Source organism: Hypanus sabinus, chromosome 20 (genome assembly GCF_030144855.1).
Source record: "Hypanus sabinus isolate sHypSab1 chromosome 20, sHypSab1.hap1, whole genome shotgun sequence".
NCBI classification, from domain to species: Eukaryota; Metazoa; Chordata; class Chondrichthyes; order Myliobatiformes; family Dasyatidae; genus Hypanus; species Hypanus sabinus.
The window spans coordinates 21,751,221-21,776,860 of record NC_082725.1 but is presented as its reverse complement, the minus strand read 5'-3'; the positions used below and the strand labels follow the sequence as shown (position 1 = coordinate 21,776,860).

Below are 25,640 nucleotides of genomic sequence, written 5' to 3'. Positions count from 1 at the left end.
GCTGGAAGGGCCTATTCCACGCTCAATCTCAATAAGTAAATAATAAATAAGCACATTTTCTTTTCCTTTAATGTGAGGTGTCTTATATTGATGCAGGAATGACTAATTGAGATCAGTTTTGGTTTGATTCCTTTCAACAGCTGATTCAAGTGGTCAGTGCCGTGGACCCAGATAACCCTCAAGGGGGTCATCACTTCTACTACAGCCTGGCTCCTGAGGCAGCGAACAACGCGAATTTCACTGTGCGGGACAATAAAGGTAAATGAAGAAGCACTGTCCATTTCATTCATAACACGTCATGGGTTAGCCATTCAGTGGGTGATGCATAGAGGAGCCATACAAGTATACAACATGGATACTGGCCATGAATGCTGCACTGGCCATCAAGAACCCATTAAGCACCAATCCTACAATAATCCCATTCTACTCCCTTATATATTCATCTGATTGTACCACCTGTCTACACACTAGAGCATGTGAACCTACCAATGACACGTGGTTGGCACATAGAAAGAAACCAGATCACCTGCGGGACACTCGGACTGAATTCAGAAATTGGATGTGCAAAGGGACTTGGGAGTCCTAGTGTATGATTCCCAAAAAGTTAAGGCTGTTTCAGTACTAAAGGAAGCAAATGCAATGAAAGCATTCATTTCAAGAGGACTAGAATATAAAAGCAAGGATGTTATACTGAGGGATTATGAGGCACTGGTCAGACCACACTAGGAGTATTATGAGCAGTTTTGGACACCTTATCAAAGATAGGATGTGCTGTGGTATTGGAGATAGTCCTGAGGATGTTCCCCAGTATAATTCTGGGAAAGAAAGGGTTAATATATGAGAAACATTTCATGGCTCTGGACTTGCACTACTTGGAGTTTAGAAGAATGGGGGGTGGGGGGCGTGGAATCTCAATGAAACCTACTGAATATTGAAGGGCCCGGATAGAGTGACCATGGAGAGGATGTTTCGTATAGTGGGCGAGTTCAGGACCAGAGGCCACAGCCTCAGAATAAAAGGATGTTCTTTTAGAACAGAGATGAGAAGGAATTTCTTCAGCCCAAGGGTGGTGAATCTGTGGAATGAATTGCCACAGGTGACTGGAGGCCAAGTCATTGGGTGTATTTAAAGTGGTGTTTGATAGGTTCTTGGTTAGTAAGGGTGTCATAGGTTACAGGGAGAAGGCAAGAGAATGGAGTTGGGAGGCAAAATAAATCAGCCATGATTGGATGACACAAAAGATTCAATGGGCTAAATGGCCTAATTCTGCTCCTATGTCTTATAGTCTAATTTCCCATGGTTTGCATAAGGAGAGTATACAAATTCGACATATTCGATGCCAGTAATCAACAGTGCACCAGATCACTGGAACTGTAAAGCAGTGGCTCTCCTAGCTGTGCCAGTGTCAGCATCAACTATGTATTGTATCCATTTTTAAAATTCACTTAGTGAAATTAATAGCAGCATGGTAGTTGTAGCTGCCGACAGTGTCCTCCGGCAACCTGGGTTGAATCCTGACCATGGGTACTGTTTGCGTCGGACATGCATGTTCTCCTGTGATCCTCTGGCATTTCCTCAGATGCTCCTGTTTCCTTCCGTATCCAAAAGACATACTGGAAGGTTAACTGGCCTCTGTAAGTTACCCTTGGAGCTGGTGGGTGACAGGATGACAGGGATTAGGAGTGGAGATAAGCTTGTGAGAGCGAGTAGTCAAGGAAATAAATTGGGGGTGGGTAAGGTCTGAGGGACAGCTTTGATTTGATGGGCAATGTGGCCTGCTTGTAAACTGCGGGAAAATATATAACCTGCTAGCATCTCTACTTAAGCTAAGCACAAGTTAGCAAGCATGAATTTGTATCCAGACACACGAGGTTTTACAGATGCTGGAAATCTTGGGTAACACAGACAAAATGCTGGAGGGACTCAGCTAGTCAAGCAGGGTGGAAATGGGCATTTGGCGTTTCGGGCCAAGTCCCTTCGTCAGTGCTGAAACATTGACTGTTTATTTCCCTCCTAAATGCTACCTGACCTTCTGAGTTCCTCCAGCACCTTGTATGTGTTACTCATGAATTTCGATCCTTTTGTCACAACCTGAAATGCTGCCTCTGTTCTCCATCTCAAGATGCTTCCAAACCCATGGGATTCAGCATTTTCTGTTTTTATGACTTTGTTTGTGAAGTTTCTTTTGAAATATTTCTGATATTGTTGTTTCTTTGTCTCTTATTCTTGTTTTAGGAAAGGTGATGGAGATTATTTATATTCTGTGGGGAATTATGTTTTTCCTTAAATCCTTCATAGCATTTCCTCATGATTATCTGAATAGTTAAGACGGGCAATTTAAAGCAGAGTATTATTCGAGAACTGAAGAGAAATATGAGTTCCTAAAGCATTGGCAGTTTAGTTTGAATAAAATGAAGACTGGGATAATTAGAAGTGACCCAAAGGAAAATATTTGTGTTTTCTGTAGTGCCAAGGAACAAAAGGCATGTGTTCTTTATCACAGTACCAAGCACACAATAGTATTTAATCACTGTCGTCATCATGCAGAGTTGGATTTCTCAACCTTCATTGTCGATTGACTGCAGAATTGTGACTGTATTTGGAATCAATATCTCACCACTTCCACTGTTACCAGAAGGGACTGGTAATCTCATTCTATAAACAAGTCAATGGCTGTTTTCACAAAGCAATAGAGTAAACAACCTTAAAATGAGCTTTCAGACATGCAGCATGAAGGTTATTTTGTATAATATGTTTGCTTTAACTTTGCTTGCTTTTTTTACTCTGCATTCATGTGCACATTCTTGGTGGAAAGGGCTTGTTTTTTTTTAAATAATCTACCCAACAAAGAACACAAACATTTGCATGACTGATCTGTTGATAATCACTTTGTTGTCAGAGCAGCCAATGCCACTGTGAGTTTTTGACTTAAAATGTTGGACCAACTAAAACAAGACTTAATGATAGTTTTATTCCCAAGGCCCTCGAACCTAATTAAAGGCTCAGATCCAACTTATTTATGTTATTTATCTTGAAAAGGAGTCAGACCTTACTAGAGAAAGCTTCAGCACCAGTTTCAGTCAGAATAACCATCCATGTTTATGTAATAGTTTTGGGATCCGCCCTGCTGGATGCTCACAAAAGTCAGCATTGTAGCCACTCCTGGTTCAATCCATACTGATGCACCATCAATAACTCTCGGAGACGGGGGGGGGGGGGGGGGGGGGGCGAACGATAGGCTTTTATTAGCTGCAAGAGACCACGATTAGTAGCAAGCGACCACCACACAACATCCTGGAGACTGAGGGAGGAGCAGTGCCTCCAACAGCCTTTATACCGAGGTCTGTGGGAGGAGCCACAGGAGCGGTCAGCGGAGGGGCGTGTCCAGACAGGTATATGTAGTTCACCACACATACCCTACCTGGTATGGTCTCATAGTCCAAAACCAACTGAAGCATAACTACCACTGGAGCTGGAAATTTCAGAGGGTCAGAGATACAACCAGGGTTCCCATCTTCAAGATCAAGATTCAAGTTATTTGCCACATGCACATCAAAACATACAGAGAAATGTGTCATTTGTGCTAATGACCAACACACCTGAGGGTGTGCTGGGGGCAACCTACATTCTAGTACAAACATAGCATGCCCACAATGCTCTGCAGAACAATACAGAACTCAATAAGCAATAAAACAACAACAGCAAAAATGAACCTCATTCCTCCCCTCCCCCATCTGTGGTCCTTTAACCCTGGCCGGGCCTCCACTGGACTTGGGCCTGCAAACACCAGGTTTGGACTCCCCAGTTGCACACTTGGCTTTAGCCAACAGGCCTCCACTTCTGTACTTTCCATTTGACCCTCAGGCCTCAAACTTTGGCAACAATCCCGAGACATGCCAATCTCTGTACTGTATGTTTTGATGTGCATGTGGCAAATAACTTGAATCTTGATCTTGAAGATGGGAGCCCTGGTTGTATCTCTGACCCTGTGAAATCATCATGCCAATCAGACCTCAAACTCCTCACTTGCCAGTGATGGGACCCCAAACATTAGGCCTCGAACTCTGGACTCAATGACTTGCGTACTCTGGGATGGTGTGGTCAGTGGAACTTATTCCTTCTGCCTGCACAGATCTTTGGCTCCGGAACCCAACAACTGGAGGTGGGGGCCTCATCCACTTTATACTAGTTTGACAACCAACAGTTGACCAGAAAATATTCTATATCCACATTGCAGGTCTTTGAAAGTGGAGCAGAGACTTAAACTCCGGCCTGACCCCTTGTTAGCCCCAACCCTGTCCCTAAATCCTAACCTGATCGCTAACTCCACCCTTTGTCCCCAGAACTATCCTTATGAACCCCAAAAAAATTAAAATAACAACTAAATCTGAGCCACAACTCAACAGATGTCACAACTCGGTAACCTCTTGGATTTTCATGACTATGATGAACTGGGTTTGCAAAGGACACAAGAAATGAAAGCAGGAGTGGGCCTTGAGCTGCTAGTGCCCACTCCGCAATTCACTAACACCATAGCTGAGCTTTTACCTTTGTGCCGTAATTCTTGATTCATCTAATGTCCAAAACAGAAGAAAGCAGCCAATGTGTACGCATATCACTTCTGTATGTATGATTAGATAGCTTCATTAAACTACCTGGCTCAATTCACAGCAGTCTCTGCATTTGGGTTGTGATACTTCAACGCCTCCTCACACTAAACACGGCTCTCAATAGATACCCCTGATACTTTGGAGTGGTGTGGTAGTGTAGCAGATAGTATAATGCTGTTGCCACACCAGTAATTAGGGTTCAATTCCCGCCACTGTCTCTTTGAGCCGGTGCAGTATCTTAAGGTATATATACAAAAATAAATTTCAGGATGAGTGTAGGCTGGCTTTTAACTCACTGCTACCACCTGACAGCCAATCTGGAATCCACTGCAACATAGGGTCTGCTAAAGCACTCAGTGAGACAAGCACTCTGATCAATTTGCAGTTGTCCTGCTATAGTATGAATAATAATATAGTATGATTAATAAAATAAAATGCATATTGAAATTCAGATTGTTTTATTCAATAAAACAGTATAACTTTTTTGTTCACTACCTGGCTACCAATGAAAGTCAAACCTGTTAGAGTTTGTGATTAAGTATGGAAAACGTTAACTCTTCTAATTAAAGTTTGGTTAATCAAGGTTGACCCTCCCCACTAACACAACCCCAATATGCCATTGCCTTATTGAAAGTATGCAATATATAAGTATGCAGTTTATTGTCAAAACTAACTCACAGCATTACTTTAAACAATGAGTGCAAACTTTGTAATGTAATATCCAGAACAAACATAATGTAGGCAAGGCTAATTGAAAAGCATAAAACAATCCTTATTTCCAACAGTTCTAATTTTGCAGATGCAAGATCTGCATTCAGCGTGTAAGATATGATACGAAATGCTGAGTACAGTACAGGAAAGCAATGGGAAGGGAAGAGTTAACTCTCATTTGGAATTGAAACCAGGCCAGGCCAATGCTTTGAGTTTTCTCGTGTCATTGATACCAACAACAACAGTATAAATGGACTCATCCAGTCACAGGTATTTATGAGATTACAGAAGGACTGTAATCAGTAGACAACTCCTTTGAGGGACAACAAGGATGTGTTTTGCTGAACATCCTAAAATATCGCATTGGTGGGGCAAGGGGAGATACTCATCTGCTAGGGACTGAGCTACGTCAGTATTATTCCAGTCTTTTGCTGACCCTACAACAATCAGGCTCATGAATCGTCGTGGATAACTTCACTCACCACAACTCTGAACTGATTCTGTGGCCCACAGACTAACTTTCCAGGACCCTGTTGCACTCATGTTCTTGGGAATATATTCCTTATTTACACAAGTCTTAGGTTTGTCAGTCTTGTATAGGAGTGTTTTTTTTCCCATTAATTCTGTTGTACTTCATTAATTTTCTTGCAAATGCCTGGAAGAAAATAAATCTCAATGTGGTATATGGTAACATATTATGTACTCTGATAATCAATTTTCTTTGAATTTTGATGTAAGAAACTTGTGACTATTGAATGCTGAAAGTGAGAAAGGACAGCATAATGAACACAAAAACCCTTTTTAAAGCAGGCAAGCATTTCAAAAATGAATTAAACCATTGTTAACTGAAAACAAATCTATACAGTGATGGAGTTAGATGAAGAGGTGAGAGGAAGTTGTGCAGGCTACGGACATAAGCCGTTCTGCCCAAGTGAGTTCATACTCCCCTACTTCCACCTCTCTTCATGTATTCCTGTCAAAGGAACAACTTGTCTTTTCTTCTTCAATTTTTCATCCTGTAGTTCCCTAAATATATCCACCTTGCTGCCTCAACAATTCACTGATTTTGAGGTTCACATTCCAACTGCTCGCTAAGTTAATTCACTTTTGCTAACATATTAATGGTTTCTAATTCTGGTGTGGAAATGTCAGATCTTTGTCAACTCTAAATACCATGATAAACCTAACGAGTCGAGCGATCTCAATATGTGCCGCAAACATGTAGTTATTTGTAGTGCTTTGTAAACCATTCATTATCTATATTAGATATTCTATACCATTTTCTTTCCACTTTCAGATAACACTGCCTGGATCCTGACCAGAAGAGGAGGGTTCAACCACCAGGAACAGGGCACCTTCTACCTGCCAATTCTCATAGCAGACGATGGCCTCCCAATGCAGAGTAGCACCAGCACCCTGACAATTCGAATCTGCGGCTGTGATATAGATGGAAATGTTCGGTCCTGCAATGTGGAGGCCTTTAGCCTTCCCATCAGCCTCAGCAGAGGAGCACTTATTGCAATTCTTGGGTGTATCTTCATCTTGTTGGGTAAGCAAATAGCTTTTGTACCCGGATGGTCAAGTTCAAGTTCAATTTTAAATGTCACATGAATTCAGCCAAACGAAACAGGGCCAAGATGCAAAACGCAGTACCAACAGTCAAACATAGTACAAAGTACATATAACAAATATAATTACGATAGCAAAGAAACACACCGTCACAAAAAATAAAAATGCTATAGCCCAATTTCCTGACTGTCATGGCCTGTAAATTAATGGTGCGTGGGATGTCATCCTGGAAGCATAGTTCTGCAAGAACAAACACACAGCACTCCTCATCACACACTACTGCAGTTGTAGACAAACACAATCCAGCGGATCTTCCACCAAGTGAACACTGGAGGGCAGCACTGACGGGAGGGTCCAGCACGCCCACCACACTTCCACTCTCCCCTACACGTGTGTAGATTTGAATAACATATCCACAGGTAACAATGAGCAAAATTCAAAGCTGCCTCCCAATTTCTTATCATTAAGTTGATAGCACAATGTAGGTTAATAGTGATCTGCTAAAAGTGTTTATGAAATTAAGGAGAATTCCTTAAAGAAACTGTTTTCACTGTTGTGGAACTTTGGGCTTGGGAGATTGGTAGAGGTGATGGGTGAGATGTATTAGAGCTTGGCCTTTCAAGAGTGAAATTAGAAACCTCCTCCACAGAGGGAGAGTAGTGGTGGTTGGAAGGCCTCTTTCGCAGATAGTGATTTATGGTGGATCTAAATTTGATGAGCAGATTCTTTTATTGTTGCTTGTTGTAAACCCTGGCAAAAATCTGTCAGGATCGTGGGAGTACCCTTCACCAGATACCCAACTGTTATTCAAGACAGAAACTCATCTCATCCTTTTCATAAGCAAATAGGAATGAAAAAGTTTTGGCCTTGCCAGAGAATACAAAAGATGAAAGTGCTAACCAATATAGGAGGGGGAGGATTGTGGCAGCCTGCATTTATCACTACATTTGCTATTGTATCTGTGACTCCTGTAGGGATAATTGCAAATAAAACAGTAGTTCAGTGGAATCTTTAAACCTGTATCTCACAAAATAATCCATGACTGATCTTCCAATGGTCAGGAGGGAGATTATGCCCAATAGGAGCAAACCAGGACCCAGGTAATATCACAAGAATAATAGAAACAGCATTGCAGCACTGATATCTGGGATTAGCTGTCAGTATTACATTAGATAAAGTTTGAAACACACTATAAAGGGGGCAAGTATATAATTACTGGATCAGGATATCTCCACATTTTCCCTTCCTTCCATTCTAATTGGATTCAGTACACTGAATAAAGGAGTCTAGGAAGAATTTGGCGAGACACTCTCTGAATTATTGCTTGTAGTTGTAGCTTCCTTCAGAAATTATATTCTTTCCTTCCAGTGGGTAAAACAAAAATCTGCTAAATTCAGACCTGCAAATAAAAGCTCATCCTTTGAGAAGAACTTGAATAAGATTGGACTATATTAACATAATCTTAGAAGAATGAGAGATAATTTCATCAAAACATCGACAATTTATTTAACTTGACCTGTTAAATATCTAGAATCTGCTTCATCTAGCTGGGAAGTGTATAACCAGAGGTCATAATTTCAGAATAAGAGAGTTATGCCTCTAATACAGAGATATGCAGTTGTTCCTTTAGTTATGAGCATTCAGCATGCTCTACCCTAGAGAGAACTTCAGTATATTCAAATATGAGATCCATCAAATTTTAAACACCAGAAGAATCAAGGGAGATGGGGTAAGTTGGGAAAGCAGAACAGATTTAGAAGTTCAGTGCAGGTACTTCCAGTGACGCTGGAAACTCAAGGGGCCATTTGGCCTATTCTGTCTCTACTTTCATAAATCTTCTGATGAGTTAATTAGCCTTAGCAGATGTGAAAAATGAATAATACTGAATTTCTGCCTAACTTCGACTGACTTCATTTGTAATGAAGTGTAGCTATACCTCACATTATGATACAGAGGAACTCCATCCAACACAGCAGTTGAGTATGTAATAGGTAGCATCTGTCTACTTTACACTAACATATAAATTTAATATAATCCCCTTTCTTTAATCCAGTCGAGTGTAAAGTGATGAATTTAGGGGATCAAAAGCAGGAGCAAAGTATACAGTAAACACTGGGAGCACTAATTACAGAGGAATCGAGGCATACAAGATCTTCATCAATGTTCCCTCTCATTTGTAATGATCAGTGTGTGCAATCTTTTGCCCAATGACAACAACATGTGTACACTGAGTAATTTCTCCAATAAAAATAGTATAAATAAGCCAGTTCTAAAATCTGCAGACAAATCATTGTCTGCACCAGAAACTGGAAAAAGAAATGTGACTGTGTACAGCTTTGAACTATACTTAACATGGCAATGAGGTAGAGGGTGATAACCTTCAGTGTGCAACTTAAATTCCTTTGTGTGCTAGTAACAAAAGATGTGTGTGCGTGCAAATGCGCACACCTTAGAGGGAACATTGATCTTCATAGTTCCCTGAAGATGGCCAGATGGGTGGATAGACTGGTAAAAAAGGCATGTGGCATTGTTAACTTCATCATCTCGGGCAGGGGGTCATAAAACTTATAAAACTTATAAAACTTCAGTCAGGCCACATAAGACATAGAGTAGGAGCAGAATTAAGCCATTTGGCCCACTGAGTCTACTCTGTAAAGCAGAATGAGGATCGAACCCATCACCTTTGCGTTATTCACACCACATTCTGACCAACAGAGCTAACCATCCTGCAGTGTGCAAGGACCTCCATGAGCCTCAAAACGGATTCAACAGTCACATACACAGAGATTCAAAACAGGTTCAACAATCACACACACCGAGCTTCAAAAAAGGTTCAACAGTCACACACGGCGAGCTTCAAAACAGGTTCAACATTCACACACACCAAGATTCAAAACAGGTTCAACAGTCACACACAACGAGCTTTAAAACGGGTTCAACAGTAACACACACCGAGCTTCAAAACAGGTTCAACAATCTCACACAACGAGCTTTAAAACAGATTCAACAGTCACACACACTGACATTCAAAACAGGTGCAACAGTCACACACACCGAGCTTCAAAACGAATTCAACAGTCACATACACAGAGATTCAAAACAGGTTCAACAGTCACACACACCGAGCTTCAAAACAGGTTCAACAGTCGCACACACGGAGCTTCAAAACTGGATCAATAGTCACACAGAACGAACTTTAAAATGGGTTCAACAGTCAGACAAACCGAGCTTTAACACGGGTTCAACAGTCACACACACCGAGATACAACATGGTTTCAACAGTCACACACACCGAGCTTCAAAAGGGATTCAACAGTCACATACACAGAGATTCAAAACGGGTTCAACAGTCACACACACGGAGATTCAAAAAGGGTTCAACAGTCACAAACACCGAGATTCAAAATGGGTTTAACAGCCAAACACACTGAGATTCAAATTGGGTTCAACATTCGCGCACACCGAGATTCAAAACGGATTCAACAGTCACACACACCGAGATTCAAAACAGGTTCAACAGTCACACACAATGAGCTTTAAAACGGGTTCAACAGTCACACACTCTGAGCTTCAAAACAGGATCAACAATCACACACAATGAGCTTCAAAACATGTTCAACAGTCACAAACACCGAGATTTTGTAGCAATCACTGTTGGAGTGGGCAGTGTTAGAGTGATCCAGCTTTGGTTCAACAGGCTTGAGCGAGAACGGACAGAGGCTCGAAGTACATTTCCAGCAGGTTTTTTTTTCCTTTTAGTACATAGCTAGTGCTCAGAGAATGGGTCCAGAGTTCCTTGTGTGAGATGGGAGACCTCCGGTCTCCTGGATCTGCACAAAGTGCTCCGACCTGCAGCTCCTTAGAGACTGTGTTAAGGAACTGGAGCTGCAGCGCAATGACCTTTGGCTCCTAAGGGAGAATGAGGAGGTGATAGATAGGAGCTCCTCAGTTGTAGGAGACAGATACCCGGGTGACTGTCAGAAGAGGGAAAGGGAATAGGCAGGCACTGCAGAGTACTCCAGTGGCTGTTTCCCTCAATATTAAGTATACTGCTTTGGGTATTGTTCGGTGGGGAGGGACTGGGAATGACCTAGCAGGGAGAAGCCACAGCAAACAATCTCTGGCACTGAGCTTGGATCTGTGGCTCAGAAGGGAAGGCAGGAGAAGAGAAGAACTGTAGTGATAGAGGATTCATCGATTAGGGAACAGGAAGGAGCTTCTGTGGTTGAGAACAAGATTCCTGGAAACTTTGTTGCCTCCGGGTGCCTAGGTCTGGGATTAAGTCCACAGCATTCTTAATGGGAGGGAGAGCAGCCGGAAGTCATAGTCCACGTTGGTACCAATGGCATGTTTAGGAGAGGTGACGAGGTCCTGCAAAGTGAGCTCAGGGAGCTAGGTGCGAAATTAAAGGACCTCCAGGGCTGTGCTCTCAGGACTCTACCCATGTCATGTGTTAGTGAGGCCAGAAATAGGAAGATTGTACAGTTTAATTCAAAGGAGTTTGTACAGGAGAGTGGGTTTCAGATTTTCATATCATTGGGCTCTCTTCCAGTGAAGGTGGGATCTGTACAGAAGAGACGGTTTGCATCTAAGCTGGAGGAGGGGACCATTTTCCTAGAAGGAAATAGGTAGGGTTAATGCAAGCAGGCTTTTTCTACTGAGGTTGGGTGGGATTACAACCAAAAGTCATGGGTTAAGGGTGAAAGCTGATGTTCAAGGGGAACTTGAGGGGTATCTTCTTCACTGTAACAGTGGTGAGAGTGTGGAATGAGCTGCTAGTGCAAGTGGTGGATGTGGGGTCAATGTTAACATTCAAGAGAAATTTGGATAGTTACATGGGTGAGAGGGGCATGGATGATTATGGTTTAGGTGCAGCTTGCTGGGACTAGATAGGTTGATGGTTCAACACAGACTAGATGGGTTGAAAGGCCGGTTTCTGTGCTATAGCATTCTGTGACTGACTCAATGTATATTTCTAGTCACCACCTAAAAGCAAGGATGTTGAGGCTTCGAAGAGAATGCAGAAGAGGCTTGTCAGGAAGTTTCTGGATTGGACTGTATCAGCTATTAGGAGAGGTTGGACAAATATGGGTTGTATTCTCTGGGGTGCTGGAGTCAGCAACCTAATAGATACCAGATGTATAATCAGAGTCTTTTTCACTAGGTGGAAATAAGAGAATCTACAGGACATGGGTTTAAGATAAGAAGAGGGAAGTTTGAAACTGTGCAAGGTCAGAGAGTTCTAGAAAGCTAGACCAGTCAATAGAGCATCAGACATTTAATCTGAGGGTCTAGGGTTCATATCCCTGTTCAGGTGCTAACTTTATGAGGCTGCAGGGTAGCATCGTCGTTAACACAATGCCCGAGTTCATTTCCCATCACGTCCTGTAAGGAACTTGTACTTTCTCCATGTAATCACATGTATTTGTTCAGGGTACTCTGGTTTCCTCCCACAGTCCAAAGAGCTAGGCATTGGTAGGTTAGTTGGTCATTGTAAATCAAACAAGGATTAAATTGGGAGATTGCTGTGAGGAGTGGCTGGAAGGGCCTGATCCACACTGTATCGCAATGAAGTAAAGATAATTGACACTGAGTGTGCTAGGTGCCTGGAATTCATGCCAGGGAAAATGGTGCAACCAGAAAAGTTAGCAACTTTTAAGAGGCTTTTAGACAGGTATGTGAACAGGTAAGGAACAAAGGGAGATGAGAGCCAGATTAGCAGTATGGTCAGTGCAGGCATTGCGGACTGAAAGGCCTGTCTTTGTGCTGTCAGTTCAGCATCCTATATTCTTTTTTGGATCAGGGGCAGTCTTAAATGTTTATTATTGTCTTTTTTAAAAATAATACGAAGGACAGTCTCAGCTAACTTGTACCAATTCTTCTGCTTCCCTTTCAGTATTAATATTGTTAATTTTAACAATGAGAAAACACAAGAAACAATCCCTTATTGTTGACGAGGAGGAAAACGTCCATGAAAATATTGTGCGTTACGACGATGAAGGCGGTGGTGAAGAGGACACGGAGGCCTTTGACATTGCTGCCCTGTGGAATCCCAGGGAAGCTCACTTGACAAAGTCCAGGAGGGACATGCTGCCAGAAATTGAAAGCCTGTCCAGGTACGTCTCGCAGTGCAGATCAGGCGACGACAGCATCAACAGCTACATTCTGACAAAGTTGCACGATGCCAACACGGACCCCTGTGCTCCCCCTTTCGATTCCTTGCAGACTTACGCATTTGAGGGGAATGGCTCTATAGCGGAATCACTGAGCTCCTTCGAGTCAACCACAACAGACTTGGACTTCAATTATGATTATCTCACCGAGTGGGGACCTCGGTTCAAGAAACTGGCAGACATGTACAGAGGCTCCGAGAGTGCTGAAGACTCATTGTAGCCGGCAGGGAGAGCTTCTTGATTAATGGCAGCCTCTGTTGTTCAGCATGGATCTCTGCCCATTTTGGTCAGAAAGCCCATCATCAAGATGAAGTATTTTTGGGGTTTCAACTGGGATCGAGCAAACCATGTAGGAAATAGTGAAACTGCAGATTGGCAGCTCAGACAGGCAGAACACATGACAGGAAGGACAGGGGGGAAAAACTTGAATCATTAAAGTCACTATCTGCCTGTTTAGAAGGACAGAAAATAAAAAAAATAAGGTATCTCAACCTCTGAGGATAAAAGTGATTATGTCTTGCCTCTGTAACACTGAAATCTATTCTAACACTGAGCAATGGCAGCTCACACAGCATCCCAGCCCTCACTTCAGTAAATCAGAACGAGACTTGTTTGTTCATTTTCAAAACTCACTGTAAATATCTAGGCAGGGATGTGGATTATTAATCAGGCCATTGCCGCAGTCATAGTGTAAACAGGTTTACATTTTATTTGGAAGTTCATGCAGTGTCATTCTGTGACCCGGTGGATTGTTGAGTTATGAAGAGCTCTGCCTTTCTGGTTTAATTACATGTCAAAAAAAAACATTGTCCTTATATGTGAAAGATTCCTATAAGCTGATGAAGTGGCTGTGCAGACGTCTGTCTGAAAATCCAGCAAGATTCAGGCTCTCCAGCTGAATACACAAAGGAGGTTTGTAACTTCAGCAAGACAGCCCCTTCCCCCTCCCCAACATCCATATGATGGCAAATCGGAAATTGCAAGGGAAGCAATTCTGGATCCTTCTCTTCCTTAAAATTTGCTTCGCATCCATAGTCGAACCCTTGGAATTCGCATTACTCAGCAGCAAGCCAGAGAATGGAACTGAGGAATGGACTCGTAGGTGGAGACTTGCAAACCCCAGCCTCATCTGTTAAACACGGCAGCTTACAGATGCACTGAATTCAAGACACTCAGACCTTGGCTGAATGTCTAATACAGAAAGGCAACGCAGATCAAACAAATGCACATTTTAAAATGTAACAGAATAGATTGTATTTAAAATAGGATGCAAAAATAATGACATTTAAGTCGGTGTGAAAAAATGTTAACCCATTATTTCCCTGACTCTGCATGCAGTTAAAGGTATACTGGAATCAGATAACTGTAAATAGATGAGCAATGCTTTAATGAATTATTGATTCCGTTGTCCTGAATACAGGATATGTGTCCAATGGTGGCCAATGCCTTTGAAAATGGCTACTAATCCGTTCAATATGACTGGACCAGGTTACGTTTTGAAAACAAATTGATTTAGTCTGGATTTACAGTGCACATTGGAGACAAGAGTTTGGTAGTCAGGGACTGCTGCCTTTGGTTTTGTGTACTTGCTGCATAAAGACAGAACTTACCACTCACTGTGTTTTATCTGTCTTGTGACAGATGAGACTTGTAAAAGGTACTCTGATTTCAAGGACAAAATGGTGAAAATGTGCATCTTTAACAACAAAAACTGTATTTTCTTGTTTATGGAAAATTTTTGTACATTTGTTAATTTCTTAAAAAAATGAATATTGATGTGCTGCTTGTCAGGACGTTAGCAGTTGTTTTAATAAAAGTAAGTAAGTCATCCATTATTATTTCAATCATCCTCCATTCAAATCCTACAATTACAGCTTTTGTCTTATTGAAATCAGTTACATCTCCCCTCCCTTACAGTCACCATCCTCACCCCCCAAGACATTCAATTCAAGTTTGATTGTCATTTGAATAACCGTGAATACAGCTAAACAAGACAGCATTACTCCGGGGTCAAGATACAAAACATAGCACCGACGGTCACACACAGCACAAAGCACACGTAGCACATACAAGATCTCAAGCACATGTAAGATATCAATAAGATACAGCCACGCAATAAAAATAGTCCAGATCAACACATACAAACAAGCTGGAGGAACTCAGCAGTTTGGGCAGCATCCGTAGAAATGAGCAGTCAACGTTTCAGGCCAAGACCCTTCATCAGGACTCACTGGGCACCTAACATTCCTGTCTTTGCATTGCTTCACGTCAGGTTCCCCAAATTAAACCAAGTCATGCCCAGAAAGTTCTCTATTGAGGGGGTCCACCCAAAAAGCCTGGATATGCAGATCCCACATCGGCCTTTACAGCCAACTGAGGAGCCACCAATAGACAACCCCTTCAGAGAACATTATACTCAACTCAAGGGATCGCACTTTAACTACTAATTCTTCACATTCCCAAAACCAACTGGGAAGCACAAAGGCTCTGCAATAGCTGCCTAATTCCTGCCTTGTCAGTCAAACAACTAAGAACTTCCCCAAACATTTTTTCAATATCTAACAGAAGTTTATAATCCTACAGTTATTTTTAAGATTACATTGCGTTATTTCCCTGTATAGTTCGGAACAGGGTCCAAGGCATTATATATCTCTTCCTGGAAACCCTAGGCTAATTAATCTTCGAGTGTTGGCAACACTTATTCAAGTATTTATTACAGGAAGGCTCCCATGGCAAGGGGAAGGAATTAAGGTCTGGATATAACAGTAGATTTTAAGAGTAAATTCCACACATGGAACCCAGTCTGATTCAGATGCTTGGTCACTACTAATAGTGAATTCGGCAGAGGTAGTCAGAATCTTCACTTATTTCTGGTAGAAGCAGAGAGGATGTAAAGGGACAGGTTAATACACTGGAGTTTTGAGAGTCCGGGTTGGTGTCAGGGGCTGCACAGGGGTAATTAGGAGCAGAGATGGGCATATCAGGTGAAAAAAAAGTTTAATTACCAGATGATCTGTGATGAGCAGGGATCAAAGGGGCAGAGATATCAAGGAAACTGTAAACAAAACCAGAAAATGTTGAGAGCACAGCAGTTCAAGCAGCATTTGTGGGAGGAGAAGCAGAGTTAGTCTTTCAGATCAATGACTTTTTTTATCAGAACTGCAAAAGAGATGAGAAACAAATTAATTGTAAGCTGGAGATAAGACAGGATAAAGTGACTAGAGTAGGGTCACGATAGACATGGGAATAAGCTGTAGATAGGCTGTCGTGAGAGCAGTTGGGAAGAGAAAGTGCACAAACAAAGGAACATTACTGGAATGAAATGAGGCAAGTTAGAGAGAAAGAGCACAACTAAATGAATATAAAATGTGCGAAACTCCGAGCCTGTGGAGAGAGTCAAGATTATAAACACAGGAGATTCTGCAGATGTAGGAAATCCAAAGCAACGTGCACAAAACGCTGGAGGAAATCAGCAGGTCAGGCAGCATCGATGGAGAGGACTAGACAATCGATGGTTTGGGCTGAGACCCTTCATCCGGACCATTCAGTCCCAATGAAAGGTCTCAGCCCAAAACATTGACCATTTCTCTCCATAGCTGCTGACTTGACCCCTTGTGTTCCTGCAGCATTTTTGTGTGTGTTGAGCCAATATTGTGAATGAATAGCATACAGCAGAACTGAGCATAAATAGGAAGTTACCTAAAGAATGAAGCCGGCTTAAAGAGAAGGCGAGGTGCTCTTCCTCAAGCTAACATTATAACAATCGAGGAAGCCACAAGCACCTTTGACAAATTACTTGTCTCAACCCTGGCACCAGCCATAATCCTATATGACACTATTCAAGTGTTGCCTAGGCTTATTTATTGGCTTTGATCATCCCTAATCTGCATCACATCTAAATCTCTTCTGCGTCATTCATCATCCCAGTACTGATTGCTCTACATTAACTGCAGTCCAGTAAAATGTAAGTTTAACATTCCTATACCTAGGTAATATTTTGTTAAGCAAAACTTCAAGTGTTAGAGAATAGGGGAAAACAGCTCACAGGCCCACAAAAGAGCCATTCACAGAATAAATCTCCAGTGGATCATTTTGTGGAGCTTAAATAGGGTATGTCAGCAGTCACAAATGCCTAAATTCATTCCCATACACAGATCTTCCTTTAGATTCAACCAATATTAGACAGTTGATCTGACCTGGGATATTTTCAATGGGAGGGAAGTGACTGGGTGTTAGGAAGGAAAGGTGAGTGTCAGATTTGCTGCTATCATTACCCACTTCCATATTTTGTATGCAAAAGCCATCAGGTTTCCCCTGGAGTCAGGAGGTCGACCAATATTACATAATATCGCAGAATTGAAACCATTGGCTTTTCCATCGGAGCAGCTCAGCAAAGTTGCTGTGATGAACCCGATATGTACATTTTACAATCTAGGTCTGAAATGGGTTGAAGCTTATTCCAGGCAGAATAAGCTCAATAACAGGTCCACACACACCAAAAAAAATCCCTGATGTTTATCAGGAACTGGATCACCCTGCAGATTAGGTGCACTCCTCTGCTCATGCTTGGCCTAAGATTATAGCCACCATCATCACCAGCTCCCCCAACTCTCATCTGCCAAGTTGCTATGGAATGAACTTCAATAAACTCTTTATAAAAAGAGTATGTTTCCAAATCGTCAGCATGATGGTATTTTCAGGATATTTCTTAAAGATAGTGTGGACTTTCCTAAGGCTACTTAATTAAACTCAGTCTCTTCATCCCACAGATTTGCTGACTTAGGGCAGAAATAACTTGAATTGCTTCTTTGTCAATGAAATCAGAACATGCTACACAGATAGTGCTGTCTTATAATAATGCAAAAACCCTTGGAGCCAGCTTGCAACTGATGTTGCAGCTTGACGTATGTCATGTTGCCAAATAAAACTCAGACTTGGGGAAGAGCACTGATTAAACAAACAGTCCTGCTTAGAATACAATTTTATTTATTTAAAAGTGTGATTTTTTTCCCTTCTATGCCCGCAAATCATTCAAAATAGTTTGTGGAATGAGAAAAAGGGTTGATATTTCAGGTTGAAGACTCTTCATCAGGAATGTTCTTCAGCCTGAAGATATTAGCTCTGTTTTCTTCCCACAGATGCAGCCTGATGTGCTCAGTGTTTCTAGCCCTTTTTATTTTTATTTTAAATTCCCAGCATCTACAGTCCTTTTAAAATATTTCATCTGTTTTAATAATGTTGACCAAGGAGGTGAATATTTACCAGGATATTTATCAGAATTGCACTCATCTCTTGCTCAACAGAACACTATATGAACACCAATTACACCCATCTGATAGACAATCTGGGATATTCTGAAAATTAAATTTTAAAAATGTATAGGTTCAACGTATTCTGATACTATCTTCTGCCCAAAAAAGAGCCAGAGAGACCAGATGAAGGCAAGAGAAAGGTTCATCTAAGTCAGCCTTGAATTTCAAGGACATTTGAGCCCTGGAAATACTACACTTCTGAGCATTTCCTCTAACCTATTCAATAAACTGGCTCTCTGATAATGTTAACCTGTCTAATCAGTCTGATTCCCTAAATAAACCTCACTGATTGAGATCAATCCCACGTTCGAATTGTAACAACGAACATTTGATGCCATTTGTGGTAGATAAAGAATCTTTCTGTTGCTAAGGTGATGGGAACAGGCGTTACTGTGGGAGTTTAAGTCAAAGGAACATAATACTAAAGTCAACATTGATCTATTTAGAAGTGTACTTAAGAGCAATTCTCCATACAAAGATTGATTGACATGTAGGACTGTCTTGTAGAGAAAATAAACAGTAGTTACAAATACGATTAATAAAATTAAAACAGTGCTTAATGGATTTTACTCAACCTGTGAGCCAAGAATGCATACAGATTAACCTTTAAGATGGAAAAAAACTGCAGATGGTGGAAAATCTGAAATAATCACTGCAAGTCAGCAGATCAGGCAGCATCTCTGAAAATGAATAGACAGTCAACGTTTTGGGCCGAGACAATTCATCAGTCCTGATGAGTTCCTCCACCATTTTGCATTTGTTGTTCTTGATTACCAGCATCTACAGAATCGCTTATGTTTATAACTACTACAAATCATGGAAACACTCAGCAGGTCAGGGGTTATCAGGGCACAATTGTTTCATATCAGTGGTGTGGAAGTGAGAAAGTCATTTAGCTTTAAACTGCAGAGTGGGGGGCCAAGGGAGTGGATAGGGCAAAGCAAATATCTGATAGGCCAAGGCAGGGTTTGCCCAGGTGATCTCAGTGTTTGCAGGGCACCTAGTTCATAGATTCAAGAAAGATGTTAGAGAAGCAAAGCCCAAACTAAAGCAGGATTTTGAAGTGGTGAGATACCATTTTGAAACTTGACACACCAGTCCTCATAGAGGAATCAGAAGTGAAGGGTGTTGTGTCTGTATGATAACATATCAAATAAATAAAAGCACACACATGAAGGTGAGGTTAACTCATGTGTTCACTTTGCAGTAAAAGAGAGACAGAGAGCCATTGATCAATGAGCATAGGTAAGTTATGTCAAAAAATAGTGCTAAGAGGAGACATTGTACTAAAAGAAATAAATCCATACATTACACTTCTTCCCCATTAGATTACTATAACATAAAACTGTATATGTACAAAACATTCAAATTCCCTTTAATAAACTATAACTAAGTTCACTATACTAAATATTTTGGGTGGCATTCTGTTTTTTTTCAGGATAGCACCTATGGAGTTGCATCAGGTTTGATCAGTATCTTGTCAAAAACAACTTTCTCTGTTACAGGTGTCACATTACAGCTAAAGACATGATCATCACTGAAAATCAAGTCCGGTGGCTGTAAAGTGTCTGCTTTTTTGGATGTAATCGACTCAGGAGTGTTATGTGACTGAGTATCCAGTACCTGGTCCACATGATGCCTCCATCTCCAAACGCCACTGTGTACACCAGTGGTCCAGTTCTTGTCGCTATCCTACTGGTGTCTCTTCTTGGTAATCACACTTGTCTTCTTGGTAATTACATGCCAAGACTTCCTTTCCAACCATGAAGCTGCTTGCTGATTTACTTGGCAACTGGCTGAACCACACTTCCCTACATAGATCAGGAGGTTTGTGCATGATCTCAGATTCCCACTCATGAACAGCATTTCAGCTGTTTGATTTCACGTCACATGAATAGAGTTCTGATACACGAAAGGGAAGTTGTCAACCTTGCGATGCAGAGAAATGTCCTCCTTGTCCATCATTTTAAAGTACTTGTTGAAGGCTTGGATAAACCTTTCAGCTAACCCATTCATTGCTGGGTGGTGAGGAGCCGACTTGAAATGCTTGATGCCATTTACCTTCATGAATAGCTTGAACTCTCCCGACATGTATTGCGGTCCTTTGTCACTCACAATTTGTTTTCTGGAGAAGATAGTCATCAGAGCTGAAACAATCTTTTCTGATGTGCTTTGCTTTATTGGTGTGACCCCAGGCCACTTCAACTGAGCATCCACACCAATCAGGAACATGGAGTCCATGAATGGCCCAGCAAAATCAAAATGTACTCTTTGCCATGATGAAGATAGCCAATCCCATGGGTGTAACCGTGCCGGTGGAGGTGCATTTTGAACTTTGCGGTATCCTGAACAGCTTTTGGTCAAGTCTTCAATCTATCTTCCTTTTCCCAGCCACCACATGTAGCTCAGGGTGCGACTATTCAAGATGACTGTACCCAGGTGTCCTTCATGCAGATTCTGTAATGCTCAAGTGTGCAGTTTAGAGGGAACCACAATATAAGATCCACTCATCAGTGTTTTGTGACATACTGACAATTGGTCTCATCTCATTGAGAACTCTGGAAACATGGGTTTACCAAGATCTAGCTATTCTTGCATGGTGATGTCATAGACTATTTGATAATGTCGGGTCATTCCTTGTTTCTCTTTGTATTTCAGAATTTGTTACTGGCAGCTGGTCCACCAATGCTCTGTGAAACACTTCTGCTGGGTCACAGAATGAGGACTTTCCTTCAGTTGTCAATAGTGGAAGATGTGACAAGCCATCAGCTTTGATATGTTGTTTGGTACCCTTGAACTCTATGTCGTAAGAGTGGGCTCCTAGGAAAAGTGCCCAATGTTGCAACCATGTAGCAGACTTCATTTGGATTCCCTTCCTGGGATTGAAAATGGTCACAAGGGGCTGGTGATCTGTCACTAGAGTAATCTTTTGCCCTTAAAGGTAGTGGTAGAACTTCATTATTCCCCATACTAGACTAAGGGCCTCCCGGTCAATCTGTGTGTAACTGTGTTCTGTGCTCATCAGTGATCTCGAAGCAAATGCAATCGGACATACAGATCCATCTTTTTTGATGTGTGACCAATGCCATAAGAGGACACATCACATGTCAGTCTGATGGGCAGAGATGGGTTGTAATGGGTGAGCAGTTCATCTGATGTTATTATTCTCTTTGTTTCCCTGAATGCCCTTTCACATCTTTCTGACCACTTTGCTCCTGTCTGCAACAGTGTGTTCAATGGATGCAGCACTGTAGCAATGTTTGAGAGAAACCAGTGTAGTAGCTAACAAGGCCCAAGTATAACCTGAGTTGTGACGTGTTTTCTGTTTTAGGTGCTTATAGCACTGCCTCACTCTTCTCTTGTGACTTATGTAATCCAATCTTGTCAATGACATGTCCACAATGTAAGATTTCATTCTGGAAAAACTTTCTTTGCACACAGACCATACTCACTCAGCCTGGTAGGCACTTTCCCAAGGTTCTGGAGGTGCCCTTCATCATTCCTGCCCGTCACGATGATGTCCTCAAGGTGACGTTGTGTTCTGGGGATATTTTGGAGCACTTGGACCATTGCTCTTTGCCAAATTGCTTGGGCTGATGCGACGCCAAAGACGAAACAAATATACTGGAACAGTCCCCTGTGAGTGTTGATTGTGAGGAACTTCCTGCTTGACTCCTCAATCTTCATTGGCAGATAGGCTTGTGACAAGTCAATCTTTGAAAACCTCTCCCTGCCTGCCAAAGATACAAAAATGTCTTCTATTTGTGGCAGAGGATACTGCACAGGGCGCAGCACCAGATTGATCCTCACTTTGTAAACCCCATATTTGTGAATGGCTTTGGCCTTCCCTTTCTTGTTCACTAGGACAATGGGCATGGCTGGAAGAGAATCGCAGATGCCTCCAAGTTCTGAAATTTAGCATCAACTTTAGGACAAGGTGCTTAATGGAATCTTGGTGTTGCTGCTTCATCCAGTTAAATTCTGACCTTCATGCCTTTGAGTTTACCAATCCTCTTCTCAAACACCTTCTCACTAGTATTAAGCAGCTGTGCCAGTCTCTGGTTAGTGTTACCATTTGGGCTCCAGCTGCCTGTTGATGCCAGATTGAGAGCTTTGATTGAGTGCCAGTTCTGAACCATTTACATCTGAAAAGTGCTGGCCATCCTCTTTTCAAAACATAAAGCTCTAACTGCTGTGTTCAGCTTCCGTACACCACATTCACTTTCAGTTTGTCTTTGGGAGACATTTTTTCACCTGTGTAGTTCTTTAGCATCACCGAGGTCATTTATAATGGTAGCTTAGAAAACAGTCTGTTGTAGTCTGCCTCTGAAATTATGGACAAAGCTGACCCTGTACCCAGCTCCATTTTCAGGTTTACACCAGACACATCTATTGTGATCCAGATGATTTTGCAATCTGTTTCTATAATGCTACACATTTCCAGGCAAGACAGCTCACCTTTGTCACACTCTGTGTTTTCTGTTTCAGCTTCACATGCAGTCACTTTATGCATTTGTTTGGTTTTGTGTTTGAAACTTTTCACTCAGTGTTCGTTCTCCTTGGTTGTGCTTTTTGGCTGACTTGCTCTCTGTGTAGTCATGTCTTTAATATTTTCTGCAAACTTTTTATTTAAACCAACAGTCATTTGCAACATGGGAGAATTTGAAACAACAATAACATTTTTGGCCTTTTGTACCTTTCAGGGACACTTTGTGTGTTTTACATTCTAAACTCTTTTTTTGTAGTTCTGCCGCATCCTTTGCTGCAGTCTCTAACAATATTGCAATGGTCAATGCCTGTTCTAAGGTTAGATATCCATCAGGCAGTAGCCTCTTTTGAGTGCTTTGACTATGAATGCCACATACAAGTCTGTCCCTTCATGCATCAGAAAGTCAGTCTCTAAAGTCACAGTATTGGGAAAGTTGGTGCAGTTCTGCAATGTATTCAGAAATGCTTTCATCAATTGACTGGTTTCTTTTGTGAAATATAAATCTCTCAGTTGTTTTGGGCTCAAGTGATTTTGCAAAATTGCAGCAATTTCATCAATCATTTTGCTGGCTGGCTTTTCAGGAGTTACCAACTTGCGTAATGGACGATACTTCCTAGTACCATTAAACTAAGAAGTATGGAGACTTTCTTTACCTCATCCACATCGTTAGCATTACAATACAGTTCAACCCTCTCGATATACAATTCCCAGTCCTCATTAGCACTATCAAATCCATCAACTTTCCCGACTAAGGCCATCACCACATTATTTTTACTTCAACTTTGCTAGTTGTGCATCTCTCACTGTGCACAGTGCACTGTTACTCAGAAGCCCTTTTCTAGCATCCACAACCACTGCTGGTTCAGTTCACTCTTTCCTCTAGCTATCTCTCTCCCTCCCTCCGAATTCAGTCGACTCGTAACTGTCAGTGTAGTCGGTCATATTCACTGACATTTAGGTTCAAATAGATGGATAATTTGCTGTGTCTGTACAACTACATATCAAATAAATAAAGGCACGTACACAGAGGAGAAGTTAACGTGTATATTCGCTTCGCAAAGAGAACAGCAGATCAATGTATATGCATGTTATCAGTCAATAATTAGTGCTAAGAGGAGTCATTGTGCTAAAAGATATAGATCCATATATTTGCAATAGTTTAACCAAGCTAACAAAGTTTTGTTGTTGATTTTTATTTGTACTCAGTGTCTGAGGCTTTTCACTTAGTTGTTCAACAATAATCAGCCAGCATTGATGGATTCCTGTTGCCCTGATACCATTTCTTCATGACCCCATTGTCCTGATGAAACCTTTCACCATCCTCATCGCTGATTTGGAGAGAAGTTTAAATAGGAATTCAGAAAATTAATCTTTAGTGACATGTTGCACTTCATAATTTTGTATGCTTGAAGCATGTTGTCAACCAGATGCATATAGTTTAGTGCTCTGTGGTTGCCAAGAAATTTTCAGCAACATCCTTGAGTGCTTTCCATGCAATTTTCTCGAGTCCCACTAGAAGTTCTTCAAATTGCCTGTCATTGATTACCTGTTTGGTGAACCAACAAAAATGCTTTCCTTAATCTTGGCATCACTTATTCCCACGTGAATTGTGAATTGAAACATAGAAACATAGAAAATAGGTGCAGGAGTAGGCCATTCAGCCCTTTGAGCCTGCACCGCCATTCAGTATGATCATGGCTGATCATCCAACTCAGAACCCTGTACCTGCTTTCTCTCCATACCCTCTGATCCCTTTAGCCACAAGGGCCATATCTAACTTCCTCTTAAATATAACCAATGAACCGGCCTCAACTGTTTCCTGTGGCAGAGAATTCCACAGATTCACCACTCTCTGTGTGAAGTTTTTCCTCATCTCGGCCATAAAAGGCTTCCCCTTTATCCTTAAACTGTGACCCCTCGTTCTGGACTTCTCCAAATAACAAATATCGGCAATTTCAATAATATGGAGCATGATGGTGATTTTCATGATCTGCAGCAAAAAATACATAAGTTACACCCAAAAGTATTCAGGAAGCAAAATCTTTGTTGTCCACTGTAATTTAACCAGACTACTTTTGCTAGCTTTTTTGCTGTTAGTTAATTCCACCTGGTATTAATTTGTCTGCTTGCTGTCTAACTTGAAATATGCCAACAGTGCTTCTAAGTTTAACAGACAACTGTTAGTTCAATACTTTGCAGAGACTGCCATTTTGGAAACCAGGATATTATAATATCTTTAATTACTACTTTAATATCCATTTTGAAAATTAAGTAGTAAGTCCTGTTGATTTTTTTTCACAATTTAAAATGGGAAGGTTTGACTTCCAGGTGATATCCAAAGAAGGAAAAGATTTTCTGTTCAATTGAGTCATCCAAACTAGTAACAGATACATGCTTCTGCCTCAGTTTCAATACAATAATGTTCTACAGCATTAATTCCTTGGATGAGAGGTGTGCTCCATGTGGAGAGATTGGGTAGAATGAAACTTTAGGAGCATTGTATTGTATATCACGACAAGAGAAGAGACCACTACTTCATTCCAAAGCTGTTATAGAATATTAAATCGAATCTGGAGGACCTTCGTTGGTTGAGTTGACCATGGAAGTTGCATCCAAGCTGTCTGTGTTGTTGATATCAATGCCAGGAGTCAATACGCAAACCAGAGCAGTATGATATGGAGAGCAGACTGTTGCCCATGCAGCAGGCTCCTCCTCTCTACACAGCTGATGAATCGAAAGGAACAGCAGAGTTTGGGACCAGCAGCGTTACAGGAGT

The 25,640-nt window shown here is 41.5% G+C and overlaps 1 protein-coding gene across 2 annotated transcripts in view; it reads left to right on the top strand.

Annotated features, from left to right (window-relative positions):
* Positions 1-14,851, top strand: part of LOC132378369 (cadherin-20-like) — a 183,070-nt gene extending 168,219 nt beyond the window's left edge. For both annotated transcript variants that reach the window (XM_059945233.1, XM_059945234.1), the window contains 3 exons: positions 141-258; positions 6,619-6,870; positions 12,787-14,851. In XM_059945233.1, coding sequence (XP_059801216.1) covers positions 141-258; positions 6,619-6,870; positions 12,787-13,283 — 867 coding nt within the window. In that variant the 3' untranslated portion in view covers positions 13,284-14,851. The remainder of the gene's footprint in view (positions 1-140; positions 259-6,618; positions 6,871-12,786) is intronic.
* Positions 14,852-25,640: the final 10,789 nt, after the last annotated feature.